At 31.2% G+C, this 27,313-nt stretch overlaps 4 protein-coding genes across 8 annotated transcripts; 1 reads left to right on the plus strand and 3 right to left on the minus strand.

The window, feature by feature from the left end:
• Positions 1–981: 981 nt before the first annotated feature.
• LOC134833285 (solute carrier family 53 member 1) lies at positions 982–10,682 on the minus strand. 5 transcript variants are annotated; one of them, XM_063847558.1, is made up of 8 exons: positions 10,530–10,682; positions 5,814–5,959; positions 4,284–4,571; positions 3,624–4,228; positions 2,662–2,797; positions 2,454–2,601; positions 2,028–2,398; positions 982–1,966 (listed from the first exon to the last, which is right to left on the minus strand). In XM_063847558.1, exons 2-8 carry the CDS (start codon positions 5,880–5,882, stop codon positions 1,520–1,522), a joined length of 2,064 nt encoding a protein of 687 aa, XP_063703628.1. In that variant the 5' UTR covers positions 5,883–5,959; positions 10,530–10,682; the 3' UTR covers positions 982–1,519. The 5 variants fall into 5 exon arrangements, with proteins under 5 accessions (XP_063703628.1, XP_063703623.1, XP_063703625.1 ...); XM_063847553.1 differs by having other exon boundaries at positions 10,109–10,682; XM_063847555.1 differs by having other exon boundaries at positions 5,814–6,003; positions 10,109–10,682.
• Positions 10,683–12,744: 2,062 nt separating this feature from the next.
• LOC134834794 (Golgi-specific brefeldin A-resistance guanine nucleotide exchange factor 1-like) lies at positions 12,745–20,457 on the minus strand. The gene is given in 5 exon segments (XM_063849577.1): positions 12,745–14,752; positions 16,097–17,266; positions 18,242–19,972; positions 19,975–20,345; positions 20,405–20,457. Coding segments are annotated over 4 exon segments (5,163 nt in total). The 5' UTR covers positions 20,344–20,345; positions 20,405–20,457; the 3' UTR covers positions 12,745–12,859.
• Positions 20,458–22,178: 1,721 nt separating this feature from the next.
• LOC134834736 (ADP-ribosylation factor-like protein 6-interacting protein 1) lies at positions 22,179–23,428 on the plus strand. The gene is made up of 3 exons (XM_063849492.1): positions 22,179–22,308; positions 22,382–22,753; positions 22,807–23,428. The coding sequence occupies exons 1-3, from the start codon at positions 22,297–22,299 to the stop codon at positions 23,014–23,016; spliced, it is 594 nt and encodes a 197-aa protein (XP_063705562.1). The 5' UTR covers positions 22,179–22,296; the 3' UTR covers positions 23,017–23,428.
• An 881-nt stretch (positions 23,429–24,309) lies between these two features.
• On the minus strand, positions 24,310–27,103 carry LOC134834936 (fatty acyl-CoA reductase wat-like). Its single transcript, XM_063849763.1, has 6 exons — positions 26,943–27,103; positions 26,699–26,829; positions 26,518–26,640; positions 26,113–26,384; positions 25,739–26,047; positions 24,310–25,029 (listed from the first exon to the last, which is right to left on the minus strand). Exons 1-6 carry the CDS (start codon positions 27,037–27,039, stop codon positions 24,435–24,437), a joined length of 1,527 nt encoding a protein of 508 aa, XP_063705833.1. The 5' UTR covers positions 27,040–27,103; the 3' UTR covers positions 24,310–24,434.
• Between the last annotated feature and the right edge of the window lie 210 nt (positions 27,104–27,313).

Here is a 27,313-nt window from a genome sequence, read left to right on the forward strand (position 1 = left end):
GAAATAAAATTTTCGAAATTCGAAATAAAAATTTTCGAAATTCGAAATAAAAATTTTCGAAATTCGAAATAAAAATTTTCGAAATTCGAAATAAAAAATTTCGAAATTCGAAATAAAAAATTTCTAAATTCAAAATAAAAATTTTCGAAATTCGAAATAAAAATTTTCGAAATAATAATTTTCGAAAATTCAAAATTTTATTTCGAACTATGAAAAAAAATTATAATTCGATCAATATAGGTACCTAGTTTGAGTTTTTCGAAAATCATTTAAAATTCTTTAAAAAATTTCAAAACTATAGAATTTTCGAAAAATCGTTTTTTAATTAAATTCTTATAAAATTCATTTGTTTTAGATTAAAATAGATTTTGTAAAAATTCTGTTAAATTTTTCTTTTTCCTAGAAAACTCTCAAATTTTCGAAAATTCTTTCAAAATCTCTATTTTTCAAATAGCTTTTTTAATTTTTTTTTCCAAATCTTATTATTTTAGGTATACTTACATTTTTGAAAATCTTCAATCTTATTTTCTGAAAAAAAAAAATCAAACGTTAAAATTTCGAATTTTGTTATTTTAAAGAATTTCTAGAAAATAATTTTAGATTTTTTTAGAAAATCTTTCTGAGTCTTCTTAAACTTTTGAATAAAATATTTTGTTGAAATTTCTTAAATTTTCTAAAAAGATTTTACAATTTGTTTTAAAAACTTTTCGAAAATAATTTTAAAATTTTCGGAAATCATTTTAAAAATTTTCGAAATTGATTTTAAAAATTTTCGAAAATCAATTAATAAATTATTTCGAAAATTAATTCAAGAGTTTCTACGAATCATTCCACAAATTCGGATTTTTTTAAAATTTTCCTTAGTTCATCTTAAAATATTTAAAAAAAATTTTTCCAATCAAAATAATATTTTTTTCAAAATTTCGAAAAAAAATAAATAAAAACTCAAAAGAAAAATTCTTTTACTAAAATATGTTTGTTCATTTATTCACTAATTAAACTGTTTTGTTTTAATACTTCTTACAAATAGTTTCCTAATTTCTAAAGAATGCACTTGATCAAATCCATTATGATAAATTTTTCCTAAAATCTTGGAAGTTCATCATCACTCACTTTTTTTTAACATACTAATTAATAATTGCACCATTTGTTTACTTAAAATAATTTTTAGCACCATAAAATTACTTTTTTTTTCTTTGACTTTATTCGTTGCTTCTGTTTTTTGGTTCTATTTGGATAACTTGAAGATTAACTATTTAAAAAAAATTGTTTGTGAACTCACTAAGTACCTATTTACTGAAAAAATGCACATAAGTACGAACCGAAAAAAGCAATAAAAAGTAGTAATACTGGAAAGCTCGTGTTGTCTTTTCATGTTTGGATGAATTTTTTTTTAGGTGCTAGTACAAAACCTTTTCAGTCAAATTTCATGGAAGAACAATTTTAACAATGGAAAAGGCGAAATTTTTGCTTAAAATTAGATTTTTTGTCTTAAAACTAGAAAAAAAACGAATTTTTCTCATAGGCCATCGGGACTGATGTCGATAATTTCCATCTCGTGAACGCCTCCGGACGGTCTATGATGATGATGATGACTTTTGTAGAGCGGCGGAATGAGTGACTTCTTCTCGGGGTCCTTTGTCTTTTTCTGTTTCGGCTTGTTTTGTTTGCTGTACCGATTTACGACGCCATCCGGCTCATCCATCATGCGAAGAATTGTCGTTTGGTCACTACTTTCGAGCGGCACAACGGAAATATCTCGCACAGCTCTGAATTTACCGCAATTATTGAGATGCTCGTTCTCGAGACGGAAGAAATTCCAGACGAAACGTCGAAAAACCTCGAGAGGGGCGAGAATGGAAGTCATCAACTCGCCACTGATCATCTTATTTTCGGTCAAGTAGAAGGACAGGGCCCATGCAAACCGTAACAAGAGGTCCTCGATTATTGCAAAGTAGTAGAAAAACTAAAAAATTATTTTTTTTTTTAATTTTGCTTAAAAAATTTTTCGAAATCGAACGACTTACCGTTGAAGAATACACAATTTCCTCCCGCAAAAAGGTATTTTCGCCGGCATTTTTGTCAAAAAGGCCCCAATCCATCTTGATATCCCACGTGTAAGCGTAACACGACGAGAAAACCGAACTTGCAAGCCATGCCCACGTGAACGGATTATCAAAAGTCGATTCGTAATTCTTCTGCAGCTGATAATAATTCTTCAAGGTACTAAAAATGACAACTAGGAACGTGCTCGCGTACTTTCCCGCATTCACGAGATGAGGAAAAGCCTCTTTGGAGTCACGATAACGCCGAAGACATTGCGCGAAACGGATCCACGCTGGTAAGCATGCCACTAACGGTCTCACGAAAAAGTCAGTTTTGAGACAAGCGGAAGTATCTGCAACAAAAAAATGCTTAAAATTGAAGAAAAATTTGTAAATTTTGAGTTTTACCATTCGCTTCGAGCCAATTTCCGTTGGTAACGTAGAAACAAAGTAGGAACTCAAAGTCCAGCAAGGCACTTGCCAAGGAATTCAGTTGATCAGCAAGCCAGAAATCAGCAAAAGTGACGAAGAAGAAGGGAGCTGCGAACATTCTTCCCTGAAAATGTGACAAAAAATTAATTTTTCTTGGCTTTTTATGAAGAATTTAATCACTTACGACTGTTCTCAAGAGCCAAAAGCGCGCTTCGTGTCTCAGTACCTTCAGAGGATTGATGAGGAAGACAATCATAATCACAATTAACACTAATGGGTTAACGAACGGTGGTAAACTTAAACTAGCGCTGTAAAGAAAACTGCAAAAAAAAAATTTTTTTTTTAGAAAATTTGCACTGGGGCGAAATTTTAAAATGTTTACTGGGTTAAAAAGTTAAATGTGCAGTGGGTTAAAATATCAAAAAATGTTCAAATTTTGAATTTGTCCTAATTTACAATTAAAATTAAAAAATTTAAAATTTGCACTGGGGTAAAATTTTAAAATGTTAATTGGGTTGAAAATTTAAATGTGTAGCGGGTCAAAATATCAAAAAGTACATAAAATGTTCAGATTTTAAATTTTTCTCGATTCACATTTAAAGTTTCTTATAATTAAATTAAAAAAAATTAAAATCTGCATTGGGGCGAAATTTTAAAATGTTAACTGGGTTGAAAAAAATTAAATGTGCAGTAGGATAAATGAAAAAAAAATCAATGGGCCCTCAAATTTTTAATTTGTCCCAGTTCACATTAAAAATTTCTTAAGATATGCATTTTGAAAAATTCAAAATGTGCATTAGGGCAAAATTTCAAAACATTTATGCGAAAAATTTAAAATATCTATCTTTGTAAAAATCCAAAATATGCATTGGATCGAAAAAAAAATCCCAATTCACATTTTAAATTTACCCAAATTTAACATTTCTTTTAAAGCAAAAATTTAGAATGTGCATAGGGGTTAAAATTTAAAATGTGTTCTGGGTTGACCAATAAAATGTGCAGTAGGTTGAAATTTTAAAAATATGCTTTGAGTTATTAACTTTTCCTATTTCACATTTCAAATTTATCCCAATGCACATTCAAAATTTTCGTCCCAGTTGACATTTTAAAATTTTTCTCTTCAAAATTCACGCAGAAAAAACTCACCCTAAAATGCTGAGAGTCCAAACGACGCCAAAAATGGAAGCCAGTTCCATGAGATGCTGTTCAGACAAATGATTTCGCGGATCTAATTCAAAAATCAGTACGTGATTCACGCCCGACGATCGCCATCCATACACATTCACGCCCATGAGAAACATGAATTCGATGAGCAGCAGCGGGCCTCGGTACAGCGTAAAGGCAACTTTTAGATTATCGCCCGTGGCTTTTGAAAAAATGGCGGACAGTATCACGGCGATAAAGAGTACGATGAAGCTCCCGGAGAACAATCCAACTTTAAAAGTCGTCCACGGGCTTTGTTGTTCGCCCAGCGGAGGCACCCGAAGACGTTTCATGGCTTTTTGTCGATCCCCTGATTCAAGTTGTTCCGTTACACAAGCCTCACATTCCGCAATTATGCGATCGATGTCCTTGTTCGTGAAGAAATGCGACGACTCGACATTTTCCTTGTGCCATTTAGCGCCATCGTTCACTCGTAGCAGCTTGTCGTGCTTCTTTAGGATCTTACGGAAACCGGTGTGGTTAAGATTTTGGTAGTTTTGCAAGAGGATGAGACTTAGGTAGAATTCACTAAATGCTAGTTTTAGTTCCTGAGGATGAAAAAAAGTCAAAATGAATCGAAATAATCTAAAAAATGGGACTTACTTGTGCTTTTCGATATGGCAGCGCAGTCTTTTTGTTCGTCTTTTGCTTGGCTTTCGGATTTGCCGTTGCCTCGAGTGCTGTTTTCAGTTCTACCTGCAACGCGGCGAACTTACGTGTGGCTTCCGCCAACTTTTCCGAGTAGAAAGTGTTGATTTTCTTCAGTTCCGAGTCGCAAAAGTGGAAAAAAGTTTCATCAAAGTTCGCAAAATGCCGCTGCAAAACACCTTCGTCCACAGCTTCTGCTGAAGGGGCTTTCTCGACCGCCATGTAGATCATGGCTTTCATTTCCTGCGTGAAAAAAAGTCATTTTCAATCAATCCAAACCAAGCAAAAAATGATGCAATGTCATCAACGTTTGTCGCTGCACGATAAATTTTCATTTGTAAAGCGAAACTAATCCCTCAATGTTTATCGTGAGCTTTAAATTTTATCAACTAAGTAAATAGAGAACGCACTTGACGCCAATTCATGCGAAAAATTGTCGTGTAATTAGATTTTTTGTGTCATTATTTTCACATTTTGATCGTAAATCAACGAAAAGTGTTGATAGAAAAACGTTTTTTTTAATGAGGCTTCTATAAATATTCTTTGAAAAATTATTAAAAGTTGTCGTTAATAGAGAAAATTCATTTTCGCGCCTTTTTTAATATTCAAAATGTGCATTGGGGCAAAATTTCAAAATGTTTTTTGGGCCAAAAATTTTTTTCTGATTCATATTCTGAAGTTTCTCTAATGTACATTTGAAATTTTTTGCCCCAATGAACAATTTTCATATCAAATGCACACAAAAACTTTTCGAAATGTGCATTGGGGTAAGAACTTAAAATATGAATTAGGCTTGAAGTTGAGTTAATATCTCTTATAAGACTTAATTTGAGTTTAAATCAATCTAATTTTTTTTTTGAATCTGTGAATATTTTTTAATTTAAAAATTTGCATAGGGGCAAAATTCAAATTGTGCATTGGGATAAGAATTTAAAATGTAAATTAGGTCAAAACTTAATAATTGTTCTCATTGTTAAAAATTTTCTTTATTCACATTCTGACTTTAGATAAATTTAAATTTGAAATTTTCGCCCCTGTAAACATTTTGATATTTAAAATGCGCATTGGGCCGAAAATTTGAAATGTGCATTGGATCAAAAATTAAGTCTGAAGTTGGGTTAAAAACTGATTTTTGAATGAACATATTTAAAATTTTAAAATTACATTTAAGATCTTTGCCCCAATGAACATTTTCATACTAAATGTAGATAAAGATGACTATTCTAAATGTACATTGGGGCAAAAAAATTTAAAATGTGCATTGGAATGAGAAAATTTCACTTCGAATGAAATTTGGATCTAAAATGAAAAAAGTACCTTTCCCAATACACATTTAAAATTTTCTTCCCTATGCACATTTTAAATTTTTGTCCCAGTGAGCATTTCAAAAAGCAACGGACGTTAATTCTTTCTTAAAATCATATTTTTTCTTCGAAATGCGTTTAAAAAAATAAATTAACAAAAGAAACAAAGAAAATTTCTTACTTCGTAGTTGATGTATTGCTTCCTCCATTCTGGCGTGATGTGAGCACTAAGATGCTCGGCAAATTTCATTTTTGTGCCGAATTAATGTATTTTTTTGTGCAGTTGCTACCTCCGTAAAATCCCCTCGAAATTCATGCAAAAAACATCTGAAAATGATCGAAAATTTTGCCGTTAATCCACTGACCATGACCTGACACAAAAATTGTGCATCTGTTTATAATTTCAAATAATGAAGAAACAGGTTGAGCGAAAAAAAAATGTTCATTCACACATTCCTTCGTGTTAGTCGAAATGAATAAACAACTCGACAAGATTGTATCACAAAATACTGGCGAAAACATCGGGTCAACGTCTCATTTTCTGATTATTTTTGTTTGAAAATACGGCGTTTTCCATGACGGATAAATAAACAAACAAAGAAGTCACGTGTCGATTTGAAATTCTCTCAATTTATTTAAATCAAAAAGTACAAACGTTAATCAATTTATGTGCTTCATTCCGAGTTTTACGACTGTTTTGTTGTGACAAAATGTAATTTATTATTTTATTGATTCCAATTATGTGGCGGCTGCCTGCATATTTTATTCAAAGGCAATTGATAAAGACTCACAGACCAATTTGGGTTTAGTTCATTACACGAGTGTGAGTGTGCGGCGATAAGATAAGCGAGGAGATTTGAAGAGATTTTTACATGCAGGGACCTTTAATTGGTGATAAGACATGAAGAAACGTGTCAATTGTTCAAAAAAAAAAAAATCTTTCAAAATTGTGAAAGTTTTAAAAATTTAAATTGATCAAGAAAAAATTTTAAATGAAATTTAAATTTTAGTGGTAGTTTCTTATCAAAATAATCAATCAATTGATATTTGCCTAATCTTTATTGTTTAATTCAATTCTCTTGAAATTTGGTATAGTTTTCAATAATAAATGATATAAATGACATGTAATCGCTTTATTAACCTTCTAATGCAGCACGATAGAAAAAAAATGTTGATAAAGTACATTTTTTTAATTTTTATAAAACTATTTTTCATAAAGTTTAGGTATATTTTAAATTTAATTTCAATTACACTTGCAAATTTCTTTATTTGAGATTTTAATTTAAGTTAATTTGTTTTTTCATTAAAAGCTTAAAAAATGTTTTCTAATGTTTAATGATGAATTTCATAATTAATTTACTCTTTTAATTAAAAAAGTTGTGACTTTAAAAATAAAAGCATTACCCGTAGACTTCGTTCTACGTACCGTTGATTTTTTTAATATTTCAAAGCAGTAATTTACTCCTAAAATTATGCAACTTATGCATAACTAACTTGACTTAGTTTAATCAAAATATATATCACATTAAAAAAGACAAAAAATGCCATCTTTCTGTGCCATATGATCGGAAAATTTACAAAATTATGGAAACGCCTGGTTAAAGTGAAATTTTCATATTTTCCCATATTTCTTAATTTTCTTCCATAAGTTGTAGATCTAATCAAGACTAATCTAAAAATATATGACTTCCATATCCTGTGATGAAAATCCTGAATGTTTTTCCCGGAAAAGCGTGTGAAAAACCCACAAAAACCGGTATTTGGAAAATTAAACACGTGGTCAAAAATTCCCGATTTTTCACAGAATTTTTACTATTTTCGGAAAAGATTCTTCCATAAATTGAAAATTTTCGGAAGAAGCTTCCAACGACACCCCAACTTTATATCTAGCCTGATCCTAAAGGAAGTTATGAGACCCCCTTTTTGAGCTTATTTTCCCATTATCTCGAGAAATCTCGAAATGTACTTTCAACTCACAAAGTTTGAGAAAAATCGGAAGACATGAGGAAAATGTACTATGCAGTAAAATATTGTAAGCGTTTACAGAAAAAATTGAAGATATTCAGCTGATGTGAATCATCAAAGTTATAAAAGACATCTGGAATAAATATCGTTCCCCAATCGATTAACAATTAAATAAAGAGGAAAATTGGAAAGCATTTTACAAAATCTGTAACAAAGCATTGAGAGCCAATCTGCTGAGAGAAAAATACGCAAGTGTGGAAACTATTTTAAACGACACTTGATTCGAAACAAAGAGTATATTTCAAAGCACTTAATTTATTTAACAAAGCCAAAAATGGACTTCTTTCTGAATATTTGACTGAAAAGCCTTTCGAGCTTTGGAGAAGTCAATTAAATTTGAAAATTTAAAACAAAAGAACTCATTTTATTACAAAAGATTAAACGAATACAAAGAAATTTACAGAACATGAGCAGAACAGTAACATTATCGAAAAAATTTCAGAAAATCGCATAATTGAAAAAAAATGGAAAGAGATCTTATTTTCAAAATAAACCTATCGAAAAACCGGTTTCGAGAAAAAAAATCGAAAAAAACCTATCGAGTTAGGACAATAGTCGAAAATTATTTCGATATCCTATTTTTTCATCTTCTCACAATTTATCAAAAAATTAAAAAAAAAAGAAAATTCAAAATATTTTCGATTATTTTATCAGCCTAAACTATTATTTTGATGAAAAATGTTAAAAATCTAATAAGAACCATTTTTAAAAATATTTTAAGAACTTTCAATTTTTTATTAAATTCTGATCGATATTTTGATACATAGGTAATTTTTTTTTATTTTTGGTGAGAAATTTGACTAAAATTTCTCATCAAAAATTTAAAAAAATATCAAAATATTGAAGAGATTTTAATAAAATTTTAAAGTTTTAAAATATTTTTTAAAAATTTGCTAAGGGTAAATAGTGCTAGAATTTGGATTTTGAACTGATGTAATAAAAATTTTAAAAAAATATTTTGATTTTTAGATTTATGTTAACGATATAATTTTTCCAATATGAAAATCATGAAAAATCAAAATTAAATCCTAAAGTTGTAATTTTCGTTCCGGAAGTCAAAATTAAGCAAATGAAGGCTTTATATAGGAAAAAAATCAAAATAATGATAAAAAGAACAAAATTGATTCTCTAAATTTAGCAATAACCTGAACCTGAACCTGTCAAGAACCTAAAAGTGACAAGAATCTTGAATTTCTTGAGAAACTAACTTTGAGTGTCGTTTTTACAATCAGAAATGATGAAAAGGGTTGCCCAATGTATCTGTTCGGTGCATCTAAGTGCTGAGCTCTCACGATGAGTGACTCTTATGCAAAATCTAATTTTGCAATGAAGAATTTATTTAGAAATTCAATTTAAAATTGTAGGTATTTTTTTATGCTGGCAAATTTTTCATAAAAAAATATTTTAATCATGAAACAGAATAGTTAGAAAGAAAAATAGATCAAAATTATAAACCGCGTTGGGTCATTTAAAAGAAAAAATCCATTTCAAAATTAATCCAGTTTGGATAACCAAAATATCTTCTAAAAACTACTTTTTTCATCAAAAAAACGAAATCACATAAAATTTATCATTCAAGTTACTAAACAAAACTTCTAACTCTATTTCATTATAAATATATTCCATTTCATGACAAGACAAGTTACTACGCAAATCCACCTAATAGAACAATCTATTTAACAAAGTAGATTACATTACTCAAAACAAACTCAGAAGTAGGTAAACTTGCCAACATCTGAAACATAAATTTCCAACCTTGACTACTGAACTAAGTAATGCTAAACCATCACTCTTTTTGCCTTATCTCTTCTTAGATAGATAGAAACCCCAACGAAATCCTTATCTCTTAATCCCCAAATAATTCGCTCCAAAAGATTTTTACGCAAAGGAAAAAAATCAACTTTTACATTAATCGTGATACGCTTTTTTCGGATTTCCTCTTTTATTATTTTATGCACGTTAGCTCGTCACAATGTCTCGCACAAATGTATTTATAATAGAAAAAAAAATGTAGATTACAATTTAATCAATTGGCAACAGATCGACCGGTGCAAGGTTACTAAATTTTTACATTCTTACACATTCGAAAAAAGAAGAAAAATCGATAGAAAAATTTATTGCGAAAAAAAATTGAAATTTGCGTGAATGAATCATAAACAAAATTATTGTTCCAAGAGACGGAGAGACAAGAAGAGGAAATGTCGCTAAAAATAATTATTTTTGAGCCAATTCTTTAACGTGCTGAATGTCAATCTGGCCCAAAAATAACTTTAACCCGTATTTTATTATTTATTATGACAATTTCTCTGGTCTTGCGTTAAAAAAGAGTGCTCGGAAGAAGAATTATTATTTATTTGCACACCTGCCGCTTTTTCAGTCGGAAAAGGTCATTCATTCACTCGATGACGGAAGGCATGATAATTTTTTTTTTCGTGTGACCTCTTGACTTACAAATTGATGTTCGCTGCTTCAGCATTAATTATTTTTTTTTAATTTTTTTTTTTTTTGGAAATGATATCTTAATAGAATAATGACCGCTGACTCAGCTTTCCTTTCTATTTCATTTATTTTTATTTATTATTATTTATTTTTATTTCTCTTGAAGTACCATGGCACGATGCAACATTTTTCATTCTTTATTTTAATTTATTTTCTAATTAAGTGCACTCTAGATGATTATTATTGTAACGAAAAGTTTACATTATTTCACTATTTTTTGTTTGTTTCTGACTACGACGACGACGACGACAACGACGACGATGTTCTGACGTATTGCCTTTTATTATTCGTCGGTCGTCTTTATTTTTTTTTATTTATTCTTTTTAAAAATCACAGTTCTTATTTGAATTTAATTTCTGAGTGATTTAAGTACCGTTCGTCATGGTTGAGGTGCGCAATTCTTTGTTTCGGGACAAGGGGGTTGTTAAAAGTAAAAAATAATCACAAAAAATTAAAAATTTTAATCGAATTTTAAAAAATAACACACGGAGACGAAATACAAAAACAAAAGTCGACTGTGTGAGACGAGAACTAGACACCAACTGACTTGATTCGCGTTGCTATACAAAAAGTCTAGGGTGCGTAATGTACAGTACTTAAAATTTCCGGTACAGTACATACTGTACGTACCGGTACATACCAGTATATTGAAGTACATTCAATTTTGAACCAAAAAGTAAAATTAACCAAAATTTTTCAAAAAAATAATAGATTTTGGTTTCTTTGAAATTTTAATAGATTTTTTCTTTATAATAACCCACTTTAACATGATAAAATATGCTGAAAAAGATAAAAAATTCTCAAAAAATTTCAAAAATCTAATATTTAGAGAAAATTTTATTTACAACAAAATTTCAAAGTACTGTACATACTTCAAATTTTGCAGGAGTACGTACCGGTATGTACCGGTACATTTAAGTACTGTACATACATCTGCCGCACCCTAAAAAATCACACACTCATACATTTACACATGTGTTGCGCATTTTTTTCTAGCCAATCACCGATAACGGTACAATTGCGGCATTTTAACGGTATCGGGAGGTTTGAATGGGTCGTTATTTCAAAAATTGAATCTAGCGTTCGTAGTTTTCAAAAAAGAGCATGCTAACTCCGTGCTAAACTCCAATATTTCATGAGCATGCTCCGAGTCTGCTCGAGCAGTTGCTCCAAATTTCAAAAATTTAAAAATCGATAAAATGCAAGAAAAAAGTACCTTGAATTAGCAAAGCAAATTCGAATTGTAGTATATGTTTGTTACATAACCCGTTTGTGTACCGAGTCATTGTTTAGTTTAAGAGAAATTATTGCCAATTCTTCATATGCTGGACAAACATATAAACACAATGTACTAAAAATTACAAAAAAGACTTTTTCTAAATTTTGCGTTTCCGATGTACAGGAGCCATTTAAAGATGTTAGCGAAAAAAAATTTAAGTCAAAATCCTTTTAATGAGGAATGATCAAAATTAACCGTCTCAAAAAGAAGTTTTTGATGTTAGACTTTTGTTTTTTATTCCGTTTTCAAAAAGAAGTTTTTTGATGTTAGAAACAACTTTTGTTAGGACTTTTTCAAAAATTTTGCGTTTTCGATGTACAGGAGCCATTTAAAGATGTTAGCGAAAAAAAAATTTAAGTCAAAATCCTTTTATTATGAGGGCTCACATGAATCAAATTGATTCAATTCTTAGCTCAAAAAGAAGTTTTTGATGTTAGAAACAGTTTTTGATGTTAGAAACAATGGACTTTTTCTAAAAATGGGTTGAAAATTGACTTGAAAAATTTATCACCATTCGTGTGTCAAAACGGTGATAATTTTTTTTCATCAAAAATCGACGAGATTTGAATGGAAATCAACTTTAGAATGAATATTTATTCAATTTTAGCCTTGAAACTGATCAAAAAGTGACCTGTTAAAATTCCAATTTTTTTCAATGTTTTTGTCCCCTGCCCCATTTCAATAGCCCCAATGCGGGGCAAAATAAAAAAAAGTTAAAAATTTTTTCAAATTTGACAATTTTTTGGTCCTAAATTTTTTTTTTCTAGAAATTTTCAAAAATTTTCAAAAAATTTTTAAAATATTTTCAATTTTTATTTTTTTTTTGTGCTGAAAATTGTATTTTAACATGAATTTTCTTCTTTAAATTTTTTTTCAAAAAAATTACTTTTCAAAATTTTTTGACAGTCATTTTTATGAAATTTTTTTGTTAAAATTTGACTTTCGAATCAATCTTAAATCATCAAAAATGGGTTGAAATCATACCATAAAAACAATTAAAATATTCATAAAGGACCAAAAATTGTATAAATTTTGGCATTTTGTATGCAAAAGTATTTCAAAACTTTTTTTTTTATTTTTGATTTTGAAAAATGTGTTTTGGGACAAAAACATCGGAAAAAAATTGGAACGGCCTTAAAAATTAAAAAAAATAAAATAATTTTTTTTTTATTTTCTGATCGATTTTTAATGAAATAAAAAAAAACATTTTTGCTTTAGAAAATAAGTAATTTCAGGATCCTAAAAAATAATTTTCTGTTAAAAAAAACAAATTTCTTTTAAAGTTTTATATTTTTATTTTTATATTTAGGAATATTTAAATATACAAAAAATTGCACTAACATTTTTTAGTGTGTATGTGTTGTGTATGTTTCTTTACATTAACATTTCGAAAATAAATTTACAACAATTTTCAATAAAATTTTTTAATAAAAAGTGGGTCTCGGATCAACTTCTTTCGTGCCTTCTTGCTGCGTACTCTGCAGAAAATCATTCGTGGCATTTCCAAATGCATTGTTAAAATACGCTGACGGACTAAAAACCCCAATCGCTGGTTTGTCATCCGCCTCAAGATCTAAATTCAAATTGAGAATCGTTTCGCGCGTCTCGCAGTAATTCGCTTCCATGAAATCTTGCGCGGAACGCGTATCCGTGCCATTTAACTGCTGAATGTTGTGTAGAATGTGTTGCGGCGACACTTTTTCAATACTGACAAATGCTTCGTCGTCGTCGTGAGTCGTCTCCGGAATCGTTGGTTGGGGTTCAGGAACGATTTCGGGATCGATTTTCGTCTCATGCGGCTCGGATAGTAAAAATCTTTCCTGTAAAATGGGTTCTGGGTGCGACACGGGGGGCGATTGCGATAAGGGGGACTGCGTCATGGGTGGCGACGAGGATTCGGGCGATGTTGGAGGCAGTAAAACGGGTTGCGATGGCATTTGAATGGGCATCGGTTTGACAATGGTGATCGTATTGCTTTGCTCTTTGCTTTCTAGTTTTTGATGCAGGAGTTCCGTGGGACTGGGGATCGAAATTTGACGTTGCACAACCTTTGTGTTGTCCACAAAGAGATCCTGTTCGATCAATTCGTGCTTCAAGTTGGGCAGAAATTGATCGAGACGGTTCCATGTGAGGTCCCAAAATTGCGAATTGGACTCCTCGGCATCTGTGAAGATTTTTATCGATCGCATAACGAGCAACATGTTCTTCAGGGACTCTTTTACGGCTTCTACTAACTCGTCGGAGCCGATTTTCGTGAGACATTCGATGTAACTCAGGATATCCATCCACAATTGGTTGATATTCGGTAGCAGGAGTAACGGTTGCAAGTGATGGAGGAACACTTTGCACATCATTGACGTCGTTCGACTTCGTGCTTCTTCCACGGAATTGAATTCTTGCGGTGCCGGGTTGTAACTGATGAGATGTTTCAGCAACGGGAACAAGACATCTTGCAGGCAACTGCTCCATTCGAGTCCTGTGAGTGTTTCCAAGTCATGTACAAGCAACGCCCGTTGCAAACAAGCGATCGCACTCATCCGAATGTCCTTCCGTTTATCGAAACCGGCACGTGCCATGCCTTGTAACAATGGACACCATCCTTGACGCCACAGAACCGAACAATGAGGCATCGATCCGCCTTCCTCGGCCCACCAACGGTAAATTTGCGCCGTTTTTGCGTGCAACGTATGCATCAAATCCAGCAATTGCGTCACCAAATTCTGATGTTGCTCCGACATGTCTTCCAAAAATTCCTCGTCATCCGATGCTGGGTGACTTCGTGCCTTTCCGCCACTCGTTTGACGTTGTGTCGGCGTCACAAGTTGCTGTCCACTCAACGCTGCTTCCATAAATTTTCGCATACTGGCAACACATCGCTCAAAATTGTACGGCGTGATGTGCGATAAATTTCGAATTGTGAAGGACATTGCGTTGAAAGTTTTTTTGAATGCAGCCGGCGAATGTTTTATCAACTTGCAAGGGTAACTAATGGCATTTAGTTGAACAGATTCGCCGCCATCCGGTTCAGGCATGACTCCGGCTCCGTAATACTCGAGAATGGACAACACGATGCTCCATTCTTTTTCCGTGTGGATGTTTTGCGCGCTGTTTTCCAGCATTTTATGCACCCCCGTGGCGACTTGCAGCGAAATTTTGTAGACAGTTTGCGGCGAAAGTGACATGAACATGTTCATTGTGGTTAAGACATCCGGGCACATTTCCTCGTTGCGCATGGCGTTGATGGAAATTCGCAGGATGGCGGAGTTGAGACGATGCATGATGTAGTCGCAGTTGCATTCGGCGGAGCAGGTAAGGACCTAAAATGAAAAAAAAAAAATAAATTTAATTTTTTTTCAGTTTTCATGAATTTTTTGATATTTTTCCGATTTTTTTTAAATATTTATTTTAAAAATTATTAAAAAAAAATTAAATTTTTAAAAAAATTAAAATTAGAAAAAAAAAATTAAAATTAAAAAAAAATTAAATTAAAAAAAAAATAAATTAATTAATTTTTTTTAAATTTCGAATTTTTTTTTTATCAATTTATACATATTTTAAAAAAATTTCATGAATAATTAAAATTTTTCTAATTTTCACAAATTTTCCTAATTTTTAGTGAAATTAAAAAATAAAATAAAGCTTACATAATTTTTTATTTAATTTCATTAAAAAAAATTTTTAAAAATTAAATAAAAAAAAAGAAAGAATAAAATAAATTTTAAATTCAAATTAAAAATTAAATAATAAAAATTTTTAAATAAAAAATTAAAATATATGAAAAAAAATAAAAATTTTCGAATCAATATAAATTTTAAAGTTTTTTCTAAATTCTCAAGATTTTAAATTAAATTTTTCGATTTAATTTAATTTAAAAAAAATTATTTAAATAAATAATTTTTTAAAATTTTTCGAATCATTTATAATTTTTTTTTTAAAATTTCAAAATTTTTAAAGTTTTTGGATTTTCAAAAATTATTTTTTTTTTCTAATTTTTTTCAATAATTTTTCAAGGAATTTTTTAGAAAAATTATTTTTAAATTTTTAAGAAATTAACTTTTGTATTGAAAAATATTTTTCAAAAATTTCTTCTTAAAATTTTTTTTTGAAAATCATTGAATTTGAAAAAAAATTTTTTTTGAGATTTTTTTTATTAAAAAATTTTTCAGTTCAAAGTTGAATTGCTCTGAAATTCAATTTTTAAAAATTTTTTTGAAAAATTAACTTGAAAAATTTGAAAATAAAGAAAAAATTAAAATTTTGTATGAAAAATTTTCAAATTTTTTTTTTTTGCCTTAATAATTTTGGATTTTCAAAAAAAATGAGGCAGGGGACAAAAAGTTCAAAAAAAAATTTGGAGCGGCCTTATTTAAATAAAAAAAATATTTTTTAAAATTTCTTCAAAATTTTATAATTTAAGATTTTTAAATATTTTTCATACTTTGACTTTTTTTTCTTGAGTTTTCACAAATTTTTCATTTTTTTCTTAAAATTTTTTAAATTAATTTTTTATTGAATTCTTTTATTAAAATATATTTTTTAAATTTTTTAGATTTTTAATATTTTATCCATAATTTTTCTATTTTCAAAATTTTTCGCGAATTTTTTATTTTTTTTTTCATAAAATTTTTATAAAATATCTCAAAGAAAATTTTTTTTCTTACCTGAAATAGATCCGTGCTAACTTTATTCCACACAGGACTCAACTGTTCATTGCTTTGAGCTAAAATTTTGACCAACATCTCCAAAGAAAACGTCAAAATATCATCCGGAATCGGTTGTCCCTTGTCACTCAGCTGTTTCTTCGGGCATTTTATCACCGACATCAAATATTCCACAACTTCCTCGAGCGCATTGAACGACAACAACTTTGATTGCGAGAAAATCACGTCAAGGTTGCACTTTTCGACGCAATTTTTGGCCGCTGTCAGTAACGGATCTTCCTCATTGGCGCCCTTCGGTTGACTTTCCGCACTCAAATACGTGTACAAACTGCTAAAAAGTCCCGCATCTGCCTTCGGATCCTTGTCACTGTCCTTGACTAGAGAAAATTTGCCATCCGGTTCGCAAAAATCTTCGACAACGACGAACGTTTCCGGCAAAAGTTTCAATTTAAACAGTCTCACGAGGATGTCGATGATGTATTTCCATCCTTGTCGCACCCCATTTCCGTACAAATGAATAATTTCGAACAGAGTTTGCGTCGTTATCTGACTCCGGATGCTTTGACCGAACGCCGTGTAGTTTGCAATTCGAACGCCCTCCGGATTCGAGCCCAGCAACATCGTCAATTTGCACAAAGACAACACAAGCGAGTCTAATTCGTCGTTCATGTGGTACAACGAACACAGGTATGCCGTTTGCACGAAGGCAGCTCGCGTTTTTTCGTACAACGGAATGTCGCCGCCACGCTCAATCGTCATACTGAGCACTCCAATGGCGACTTTTGCGGCGGCACGGAAAATCATTTCCATGTAAACCGGCTCGAAACTGTGATAGAAGATGCCTTCGGGTCCGCTGCCACGTCGCAGCATCACTTGCCAGAGGTAATTGTCGCGCACGGGACCCGCATGCTCGGCTGGCAGACAAATTTCCTCGTTTTTGATCGAATTGTAGATGCTGATGAGCAAGTTTTCGTCGAAATCCTTCTTGTCGCCGTTCAAGCCACGGAGATTCTTGATGAAATCCTCCTCAGTCATTGGAATGTTTAAGCGTTTCGCGTTTTGGTTGTGCTGATCCATGTTCAGCATGATGATGGCGTAGGCGAGACGGAATGCGGCGTCGGTGTTTGCGAAGGGATTTCCGTTTTGCGTGTGCCAATATTCAGCAAATTCCTAAAAAAAATTAAAAATTTTATAAATAATTTTATAAAGAGTTTTTTAAATATTTTTTTTTGTCCCATTAGAAAAAAAATTTCAGTTAAAATTATTTTCTTAACTTTGCTTTACTTAATTTTCGAAAATTTTAATATAAAATTTATTATAATTTTAGAACTATTTTTTTTTATTTTCAATATTTTTTTAAAATTTAATATTTTTTTAAATAAATTTTAGATCTTATTTTTTCAGTTTTAGTTTTTTTTTTAAGATTTTTTGATTCTTTTAAATAATCTAAAATTATTTTATTTTTTTTTTAATTTTTCTAAATTTTCAAAATTTTTTTAATTTTTTTTTAATTTTTTTTAAATTTTTAATTTTTATATTCTTTTAATTTTTAAAATTTTTTTTTAAAAATTTTAATTTTTTTTAATTTTAAATTTTTTTATTTTTTTTTATTTAAAATTTTTTAAAAATTTTTAAAATTTTTAAATTTTTTTTTTAATTAAAAAAAATAATTTTAAATTAAATAATTAAGTTTTTTAATTTTTTTTAATTATTTTTCAAAATTTTTTTAATTTTTTTTGGAAATTTTTTTAATTTAAAATTTTAAATTAAATTAATTAAAATTTTAATTTAAAAATTATTATTAATTAAAAATTTTTTTTGATTTAATTGGCATAATAAAATTAATTAATTTTTCAATTTCAGATTTTAATTAATTTTATTTTTAATTTAAAAAAATTAAATCAAATTAATTAAATTAAATTAAATTAAAAATTAAATTAATTGTTTTAAAATAAAAAAAATTTTTTTAAAAAAAATTTTTTTTTAATATTTAATTATTAAATTTTTAATTAATTTTAGAAAATAGTTTTTTAAATATTTTATTTTTTAGTATTTTTTTTTTTAAATTAATTTCAGATTTTTTATTATAATTTCAGACTGGGACGAAAAAAAAATTAAAAATTTTTTAATTAAAAAAATTCTTACCTCCATCACCAAAAAAATCAAAGGCGCCTCTCCCGGCAATCTAAACGCTTCCAAATACGCTCTCAGTGCCGTATCAATGGACAATCCCCGAAAATTAAATGACTGCACAAAAGCCTTCAAAATTTTCGCTTCCACATTCTTCTTCTTACTAATAAACTCGCCAATGACCTTTTTATCCAGCAGCGGATGCTCCTTCAGAAACATGACAATTTCCTCCGGATCTATTGGCGTCTTCAGTATATTATGCTCTTGCAGAAATTGGATTCCCCGATCCGGATGTTTGTTAAAAAGTTCAATTCCCTGTCCCAAAATCGCCTTTTTCCGCTCAATTTCGACGAGATTTTCCTTCTGGATGCCAAAAAGTATCGTTCTACCGCCAATTTGGAATTTTGGTTCGTGCCGCGCGATATCGAGAGTGCATTGTGGCGCCGCTTTGGGCGTTCCTTCGTTGCCATTGACCGTTTTGAGCTTCTGCAGCTCCTCTTGGAGCATCACTTGGACTCCATTTCCGCCACGAATGCAATATTTACTGATGGCATCGACTACCGTGAGGATCGCTTCGACATGCAAGAGATACGTGTTGTCACTCCAATTGGTCGCGGCAACCACAAATTTCGAAATTTGCTGAATGGAGTCCTTGAGAATGTTCGCGCAGTAAAAATCGCAGTCGTAGTTGATGTAAATTTCGGTTAAAAGTGACGGAATTCGCCAAAGTTGCAGTAAATTCTCCAAAGCGAGTTCCCGGGCTTCGTGTTGCGTTCTGCCACTCTCGTTCCCGATGACACTCGACAATTTAAGCAAATATTTCTCGAGTTGGAACTTCAAATAGCCCCGCATGGACTCGTAAATGAGGAAACTGACTTGCAGGGCAGCGGCAAAAATCGAAAGTCGCTCGGTGTCGAGGAGCGCGATCAAATTTCGGCAACATTCGTTCTGCACGAGCGACAATAACGACGGAAAATGCGAAATGTGGTTCGATGAGACCTCAAAGGCGACCATTAAGAGAGATAATCCTGTGTGAATCATCGTGTCGGTGTTCTGTTTGTCCAGTGGGTCGCACATTAGGATCAAAAAACGGAAAAGTTCCCTTACACAAGGCAATCCATAAGGTTCCACGAGACTTTCTTCCGGATTTTCTTCATTTTCTGCCACTTCATCTTCGAGCACAGCGACTTCCCGTAGTCTCGATGGCGTTCGGGGACTTTTAATTCTGCCATTTATTAACGCGGATTTCGGGGTAACGCCTCCCGGTTGACCTTGAATGTCGATAATGCGTCCCGAAGTGGGCATGGGAGTCGTCATGAGTGTCGGCGATGCGGGATTTTTATCTGCAACGACGGAATTTGGATCAGGCGATGTCGGAACCGCACTTTGTTCGGCATCTGTGACTTCAATTTTGACATTTGATTGACTTTTGGACAAGGTTTTTGCGTTTCCATCGATTCCCGTGAGGTTTCCGCCAATTTTGAAAGGTTTCATACTGCTTCCGGTGTCTTCCACGAATGTCGGGAGTTGAACAAATATCGCTAAAACCATGTCCTTTAACGCCGTTTCTGCCGTTCTTCGTAGCAAATCGTTCATTTTTGGCTCGAAACAGATGCGGAAGCAACTTAACATAATTTCGCAGATACTTTCGTTGCTCAAGAACTTTCCCTCGGGATTTACCATCAGCAGGCGCAAGATTTGGACGACTTTGAGCAAGACAGCGCCATCCGAAGCCACATCGGCGCCACCACGAAACGCGTATGAGTCACGGTATCGGCGATTTTTTCGACAATTTCTGCGATTTCGGAGACGTCTGTCAGCAAGCCATATGTTAGGACTTTGTAAATTGTCGAAAGGGCAAGGCCCGTTACGGTGCCACTCGTTTTGTCGCTCTTAATTATCCGCAGAAAGGGATCGAGATAGGTTTTGCAGGGAATTTCACACAAATCATCGGAGCGGAGAAGAAGCGATTTTAGGTCGTGCAATGATTTGAGGATCGAGGATTCCTCTTCGTTGAGCGATGAGGAATTTGTGGCCCATTTTGATCGATTTATTGCTGTCAAGAGAGTTGATACCTCGCCACGTAGTATGAAGATTCCATTGCCAGGCAGCGACATATCTGCAAGGAAATTTTTGAGTTTAGGAACGGCAACGGGGCTTTTTTGGGGAGAAATTTACCTGTTTTTTTCGTGCAAAAATTCGATTTTCTACACGTATTCAAATCTCGACTATTTTGACAGCTGTGATATGGCGTCGTTCATGAATGACATTGAGTGAAATCAGATTTTTTTTACCCCCGCCTCTAAATTGAGAAATTTTTGAAATTCAAAATTTTTATTTGATTTTCAAAATTAGATTAAAATTTCTCTAAAAAATAATTTTTTAAAAATTAAATGAAAAGTTAATTAAAAATTTATATTTTTTATTATTTTTTATGCCAAATAAGACATCGAATTTTTTTCGAAAAATTCTCAACATCCAGTTTCTTCAAATTAATAAATTGTTAAATTTTTATTCTGTTTTTAATAAAAAATATTAAAACTTTCGTTAATTCTGTTTAAAAAATTTTTTACTTTTTCAAATTTTTAGTTTTTTAAGAAAAATATCGGAAAAATATTTACATTTATTAAATTTTTAATTTTATGCACAAGAAAACCTACCTACATAAAAAATTTCGAAAAGTACTTTAAAAATCCAATTTCGAAAAAAATTAATATAATTTATTGAATAAATTTTGGAAAACTAGTTTTAAAAAAATATCAAAGTTTACATTAAAATGATTTTACTCAATTTATTTCATAAACATTTTAGTTAATTTTATTTTTTTTAAAGACAACTAAATCATTATTTCTCATAATTTGCAAAATTTATATACACAAACACTAAAATGGATTTAAAATATTAACATAACATAAAAAAATATTTTATTCTTGCTTAAGGGTAGTATCACAGTACATAAAGACATACATGTTATAAGAATCCATTTGTGTGAGAGTTTGGCCGTTGTTTGCGGGATTAATAAGCGCAAATCGTGAAAAGCCTGCAGCAACGCGAGAATCCATTTGTGTGACACCTTAAAACCGAAAAAAAAACTAAAAAGAAAAAAAAACAAATCAGCTTCAGATCCCGTCGTCCCTCCCTTCGGCTGTGGTCTTTCATTGCAGTTGGAGTAACGGGAAACATGAAAATATGAAAAAACGATACGAAAATTTTTTACAAAAACCAGCGCCAAATGTCCAAGAGAAAGAATTAATTTGTCTCACCTGACGGTGCAGACATAAAGTCTGTTTTGTTGATTCTCTGTTGTTGTCCCACCCTCCCCGGAAGGCTTGTCGGCATGCCATTTCCGTTTAAGAGTCCAAATTGTCGTCACAAAGAGAGATACATGGAACAAAAAAAAGCCAGCGCCCAGGATTTTATTAAATAATTTTCGATATATTAATTATTGAAATTAATTTAGATACATAAGTTTTCCATGAATTTAAAAAAAATCTTAAATTGTATTGATTGACTAATTTTTTGTCGCATGCTATTTCGAAAAATTTGTAATTTTTTTTTCATATAATTTTTAATTTTTTGAATTAAATTCAGTGAAAAATTGTAAAAATTTCAAAAAATTCTTTAAATCAATTTTAGTTTCCTAAACCAATTTCGTTTAAAATATTTATAATGATATTAACAAAAACTTTTGAACATCGTAATTTTTTTTGATTCTTTCATAAATATGATTTTTAAAAAATTTAAAACATAAAATTTGTTCAAAAAATTTCTCTTGAAATTTCCGGACAAATTTCCCCCCTTTTATTAAATTTAATCGTACTGACCCCTCCTTTTTTAAAAAAATTGACATCATTTTTGAACAACGCCATATCAATTACGAGACTAAACAGATGTCAAATGATCCGGAGACCCACAAAAAAAAAATTGAATTAGCATTGGCAACTTTGACTAACTGAAAAAAAAAGTAAACAAACAACGCAATTTCGCAAATTTTGTTGAATTTTAGCTCGAATCCACGAATATAATTTAGCTTTTTCACCAATTAAATCATCAAAAATCCCATCAGAATCATGGACAATCAGGTAAAAATCAAAATTTCCTCTGAACTATGATTATTTTTGACTTTTTTCATTTTTTCCGTTTTTTTTCTTTCAGAAGAAAGAATACAATCGATTAAAACATAACATGGAAAATTGGCGTGAGCTCATTTTACTCCTCAATTCGTTCCTGAAATGGGAACAAAAGTACTATGCGGGCGTCGTTGCGGGTGTCATTTCCTTCGTTTTTCTCCTCATTTGGTACTTGGACTTGTCCTTTGTCACTTGCGTCGGATTAGCGGGACTCGTTGTGACGCTCTTCGACTACTTTTATCCCAAAATCTCGAAAATGCTCTTCAAATCCGAAAATTGGCGTGGCACCCAAGAGAAACAATTCGAGGAAGTCGTTCAGGATATTTTCAATGCAAAAAATCGCGTTTCAGCACTTTATCACTTTGTCTTTGACGCAAAGTCAGAAAAGTCGACATTGGTAAGTTTTTTCATGAAATTCTATAAAAAAAATCTGAAAAAAATTTTTTTTAGTTCATTCTCGCTTCGAGCACCGTTTGCGTAATTCTCGCATGGATCGGATCCACGATGAACAATTTGCTGCTTTTGTACTTGGTTTCACTCGTAAGCGCCTTGTATCCCGGACTTTTGCATAATGGCTACTTGAAATGCGTCACAGGTCTCATTGAAGGTCGTTTCAACTGCAAACTCGGAGGAGGAGGCGACGTGAAAAAGGAAAATTAAATTTTATTTCTGCAAGAAATCTCATTTTTTTTAATGCTTGTGGAAAATTTCCGTACTTAAAAGACATCTCAATGTTAAAAGCATGAATTCATAGTTTCTGGCGCGCAAAAAAATAATTTATGTTAGTTTTAGCAAGTAATTAATTTTAAACAGAACACTGTGACAAACATACCAAAAAAAGGCACAAAAATAATTTTAGAAGCAGGTTTCGATGCCTGAGAGATTTTTTCTTTGATCGACATAAGTTTCTCATTAAATGTAGAAGTAGAAGTATTATTACTCGTAAATATTTAAGCAAAGCAACAAACGTATCATCAATGGATGTAAAAACAAAAAAAAAATACAAATAGTCAGTAAAAATGATGTAAACGTATAATTTATGCAGTATCTGAATAATATATATCTACCCTTAATAACCAAAAAAAATTTTTTTAATTATTTTCAGGTCCAAATGAGCATTTTTTTAAAAATTCTCCAAGAACCTTTAAGATTTTCTCAAGGTTTTTTTTTTACTAATTTTGGTTTTTAATAATTTTCTAAGTTTTTTTTTCGTTTTTTCATACAATTTTCAAAATTTTCCGATTTTCCAAAAAAAAAAAAAAAAAATAGTGAAATTTTGATCTAGGCGAAATTTTATTAAATTTTTTTAATTATTTTAAAATTTGTTAAATCTTTAAAACAAATTTAAAAAAAAACATAATACAAGTTTTTTGACAAAAAAAAAATAATAAAATTAATAAAAAATGTTAAATATTTAATTAAATTAAATTTTATTTAATTTTAATTTAAAATTAAATTAAAAGTTTTTGATTTTTTTTATTTTTTCAATTTTTTTTCGTTCAGAATGTTGATGTTGGAACTATTTAGAACATTAAAGATGCGGGAAATTTGAAAAAAAAAATCTTAAGAAATTTTTTAAATTATTTTTTTGAAATTTGTTTGACAATTTAAAAAAAAATTAAAACATTTTTCAAAAATAAAAAACTAAAATATATTAATAGGTAGGTATTTTTAAATATTTAATTTAATTAAATAAATATTTTTGTTTTTTTTTATTATTTGAATTTTAAATATTATTTATTTTTTTTCAATTTAAATTTTATTTTTTTTTAATTTCTGAAATTATCAAACAAAAATTAAAATAATTTAAAAAAAAATTCATACGTTTTGTTTTATTTGAAATCTTCCTTATAAATTAAATTCAAGTTGAAGAAAAACATTTTTTTTTCGTTTTTTAATAATTTTTCATAATATTTATTTACATACTAAAATTAAAAAATAAAAATGTGTGATGAAAATTACATTTATCTAGCATTTAACAGAAAAAGTCCTTAGATCACCATTTTTTTGTCGCGTAACATTTTAAAGTAAGTTCATTAAAATATAATTAAATTTCGTCGCACATTAATTCCTTATTTTCATGTAAAAATCAGACTAACCACAGGCCATATCATCTTGACGAGAAACAGAAAGACGAACACTTTGACCGCTTGATGCACCCAGTAGAGACGATTCCATCTTTTAAGTGCTTGCGGCACCGTTTCAATTGGATCTTGGAGCAAATACTGCCGAATGCCACGGAAATAATTCTCCAAGAAGCTATCCCAGTTCAGTTGTCGCATGTCGAAGAAGAAAATCTTTCTGTCACGCGGATCCATGCCGCTCCACAGCTTGAAAATGTTGTTTGTGTGAAAGTCCCATTGGCGCATCGAAAAGTACTCAATCACATGCATGAATTTGTGGATTTTTTTGTATGTACGCAGCATGCGTGGCTTCTTGCCCATTATCATGGAAATGGCATCGATAAAGACCGCTGGCAAGTAGTGCAAGAACATCATCGAGAGCAAGTGCATAATGTAGCTGGGATTATTGTTGTAGCATAAATACCAGATGGCCTTGACAGTTGGATACATGACGCCATATTTTGTGGTTTTGTTGGTAAAATCTCCCCAGGTTAATTCGTTTTCCTTTGGCGAGCAGTAATTGTAGATGGGAATTTCTGGATTGATGTCTCTGTAAAAGCATTTTTTATTTTAATCAGCTTAAATTCAACTCTAAAACTCGTATATATGCTATAGAGCTTCGTACAGAAATTACTTGTACAGTAGGTATAGGTATGTTCTGTACGAAGCTCTGTAGTATATATACGAGTTTTGGTTACAGGTATGTACTTTAAAATTTTTAATTCTAGTAAAGCGGTAAGATTTTTCGACACAGAATATTATCAAAGACTTGTATATATGTATGTATATTATAGGGCTTCATACAGAAATTTAGTATACGTGTAGGTATGTTTTGTACAGAGCTCTATAACATACATATACAAGTCTTTGGTAATATTCTGTGGTAAGAAATCTAACCGCTTTTATAGACTTCATATTTTCTAAAAATCTTACCGGATTCTTGTATAGATGCTATAGAACTTTGTATAGAAAATACCGTATACGGAATTATGTACAGATATTTTTTATACGAAGTTCTACAGTATTTATACGAGAATTCGGCAAAATTTTGAAATATACTCGTTTGAGCGATGAGATTTCTCGTCACATAATATGTATGTATGCTATAGAGCTCCGTACTGAAGCTACTTATACAACAATCCGTATAGGTATATTCTGTACGGAGCTCTATAGCATTCATACGACCAAATCTTTATCCTGTGACGAAAAATCTCACTGCTCGAATAGAACTTAAATTAAACTCAAAACCAAAACCTTACCTCGCAAAAACTTCATTAACTTCCCATGCCGCCGTCAAAATCCCATTAACGCACATATCAACGGGCACCATATTCGCCACGCGTTCCGGATTGCATCGCAATGTCCGTAATACGCCAGTGCCTGCACCCGCAATAACTCCCGTTGGTCCATAAAAGTTATCAATCCATCCCTTGACGGGTTCACGATATGTGGAAATTACAATGCCCGGGCGAACGACACCTAACGGCAGTCCATTGGAATTATTCCGGATGACATCTTCGGCAATTGCCTTTGTGAAAGTGTATGTGTTGGGCCATTTATCGAGGAGCCTGAAACGGATTTAAATGAGAAAAAATTAAAATTAACATCTCATGACGAGGAAATTGGAACTCACATTGGCGTAATGTTGTCCAAAAATTTCTCTGAAAGACAATCCTGAAGTGCAAGCATCTTTTTCGAGTCAATTGGTGGTTCGTAAAACTTCTCTTCTACCTCGGGGAAGGGACATTGTGTGTAAGCGGTCGATACGTGAATGACACTTTTGAGATTTCGCATTTCATGACACAGTGTGAGAACATCTTTAGCAGCCTTGACGTTGATTTGCATCGAAATTTTGAGCTTTTCGTCAAATCGGACCGTGGCTGCCATGTGGAATACTATGTTGACCTGAAATTGGGAAAAAGGTAAGTAAATTTCTTAAAAAATTATTTTTTTTATCCAAACCAAGCATTTTATTTGAAAATATTGAGAGTTATCATCAAAAAATCAACCAAAACTGGTTTTTTAGTTGAAACCTCACCTTGTTTATCAACGTTTCTCTATCTTGATCACTGAGACCAAGACCTGGTTGCAAACAATCGCCAGCGACTCCTTGCACCAAATACCGATATTTGGGACATACTTCCTTCATTGATTTGAAAATCTACAGAAAAAATTCAAATCAATCAAAATTTCTAACCTAAAAGGAAGAAAAAACTTACAGGATCCTCAAAAATCTCTTCAACTCGTGAATGAACATCTTTTCCACGTTTATTACGAACCAACAAATAAATATTCTCAATACCGGGACATGAACTCAGAATTTTGTTGAGAAGTACTTTGCCCAAAAAACCTAAAAAATTCAAAGTTATTCATTTATTCAAAAAATTATAATTTTGGCGCGAAAAAGCCATCTTGATTATCCGCCGGTATAAAAACCCATCTTTAAAAAAAAACTAAAATTACCTGTTCCGCCTGTCACAAAAATATTGCATTTTGTGTAAAACTGCTGGATCGGCGTCAAATCCGGATTGAGTGGGTCTGTCATAGCTGTCGGCGTCATACTGATCTTCTACTATTAGACTCGCGTCTGATGCAAACTAGAAAAAGATGACAATCAAAAATGTGAGTTTTCAATTAGAACGAAGGTGTGACTGAAATCTGGTTAAATTTGAATGAAATGTTTGTCTCCCTGCATTTTGTAAAAAATAAAAAGCTTTTCACCTTCAGACAACTTTCGTGTTCATCAACCTTTGAAGAGTTCTTGAAATGCAAAAATTTGAACTTTCAAAAAAAAAAATCATCGAGACACAAGAACAACCTCTGAAGCACACTTG

Source organism: Culicoides brevitarsis, chromosome 3 (genome assembly GCF_036172545.1).
Source record: "Culicoides brevitarsis isolate CSIRO-B50_1 chromosome 3, AGI_CSIRO_Cbre_v1, whole genome shotgun sequence".
NCBI classification, from domain to species: Eukaryota; Metazoa; Arthropoda; class Insecta; order Diptera; family Ceratopogonidae; genus Culicoides; species Culicoides brevitarsis.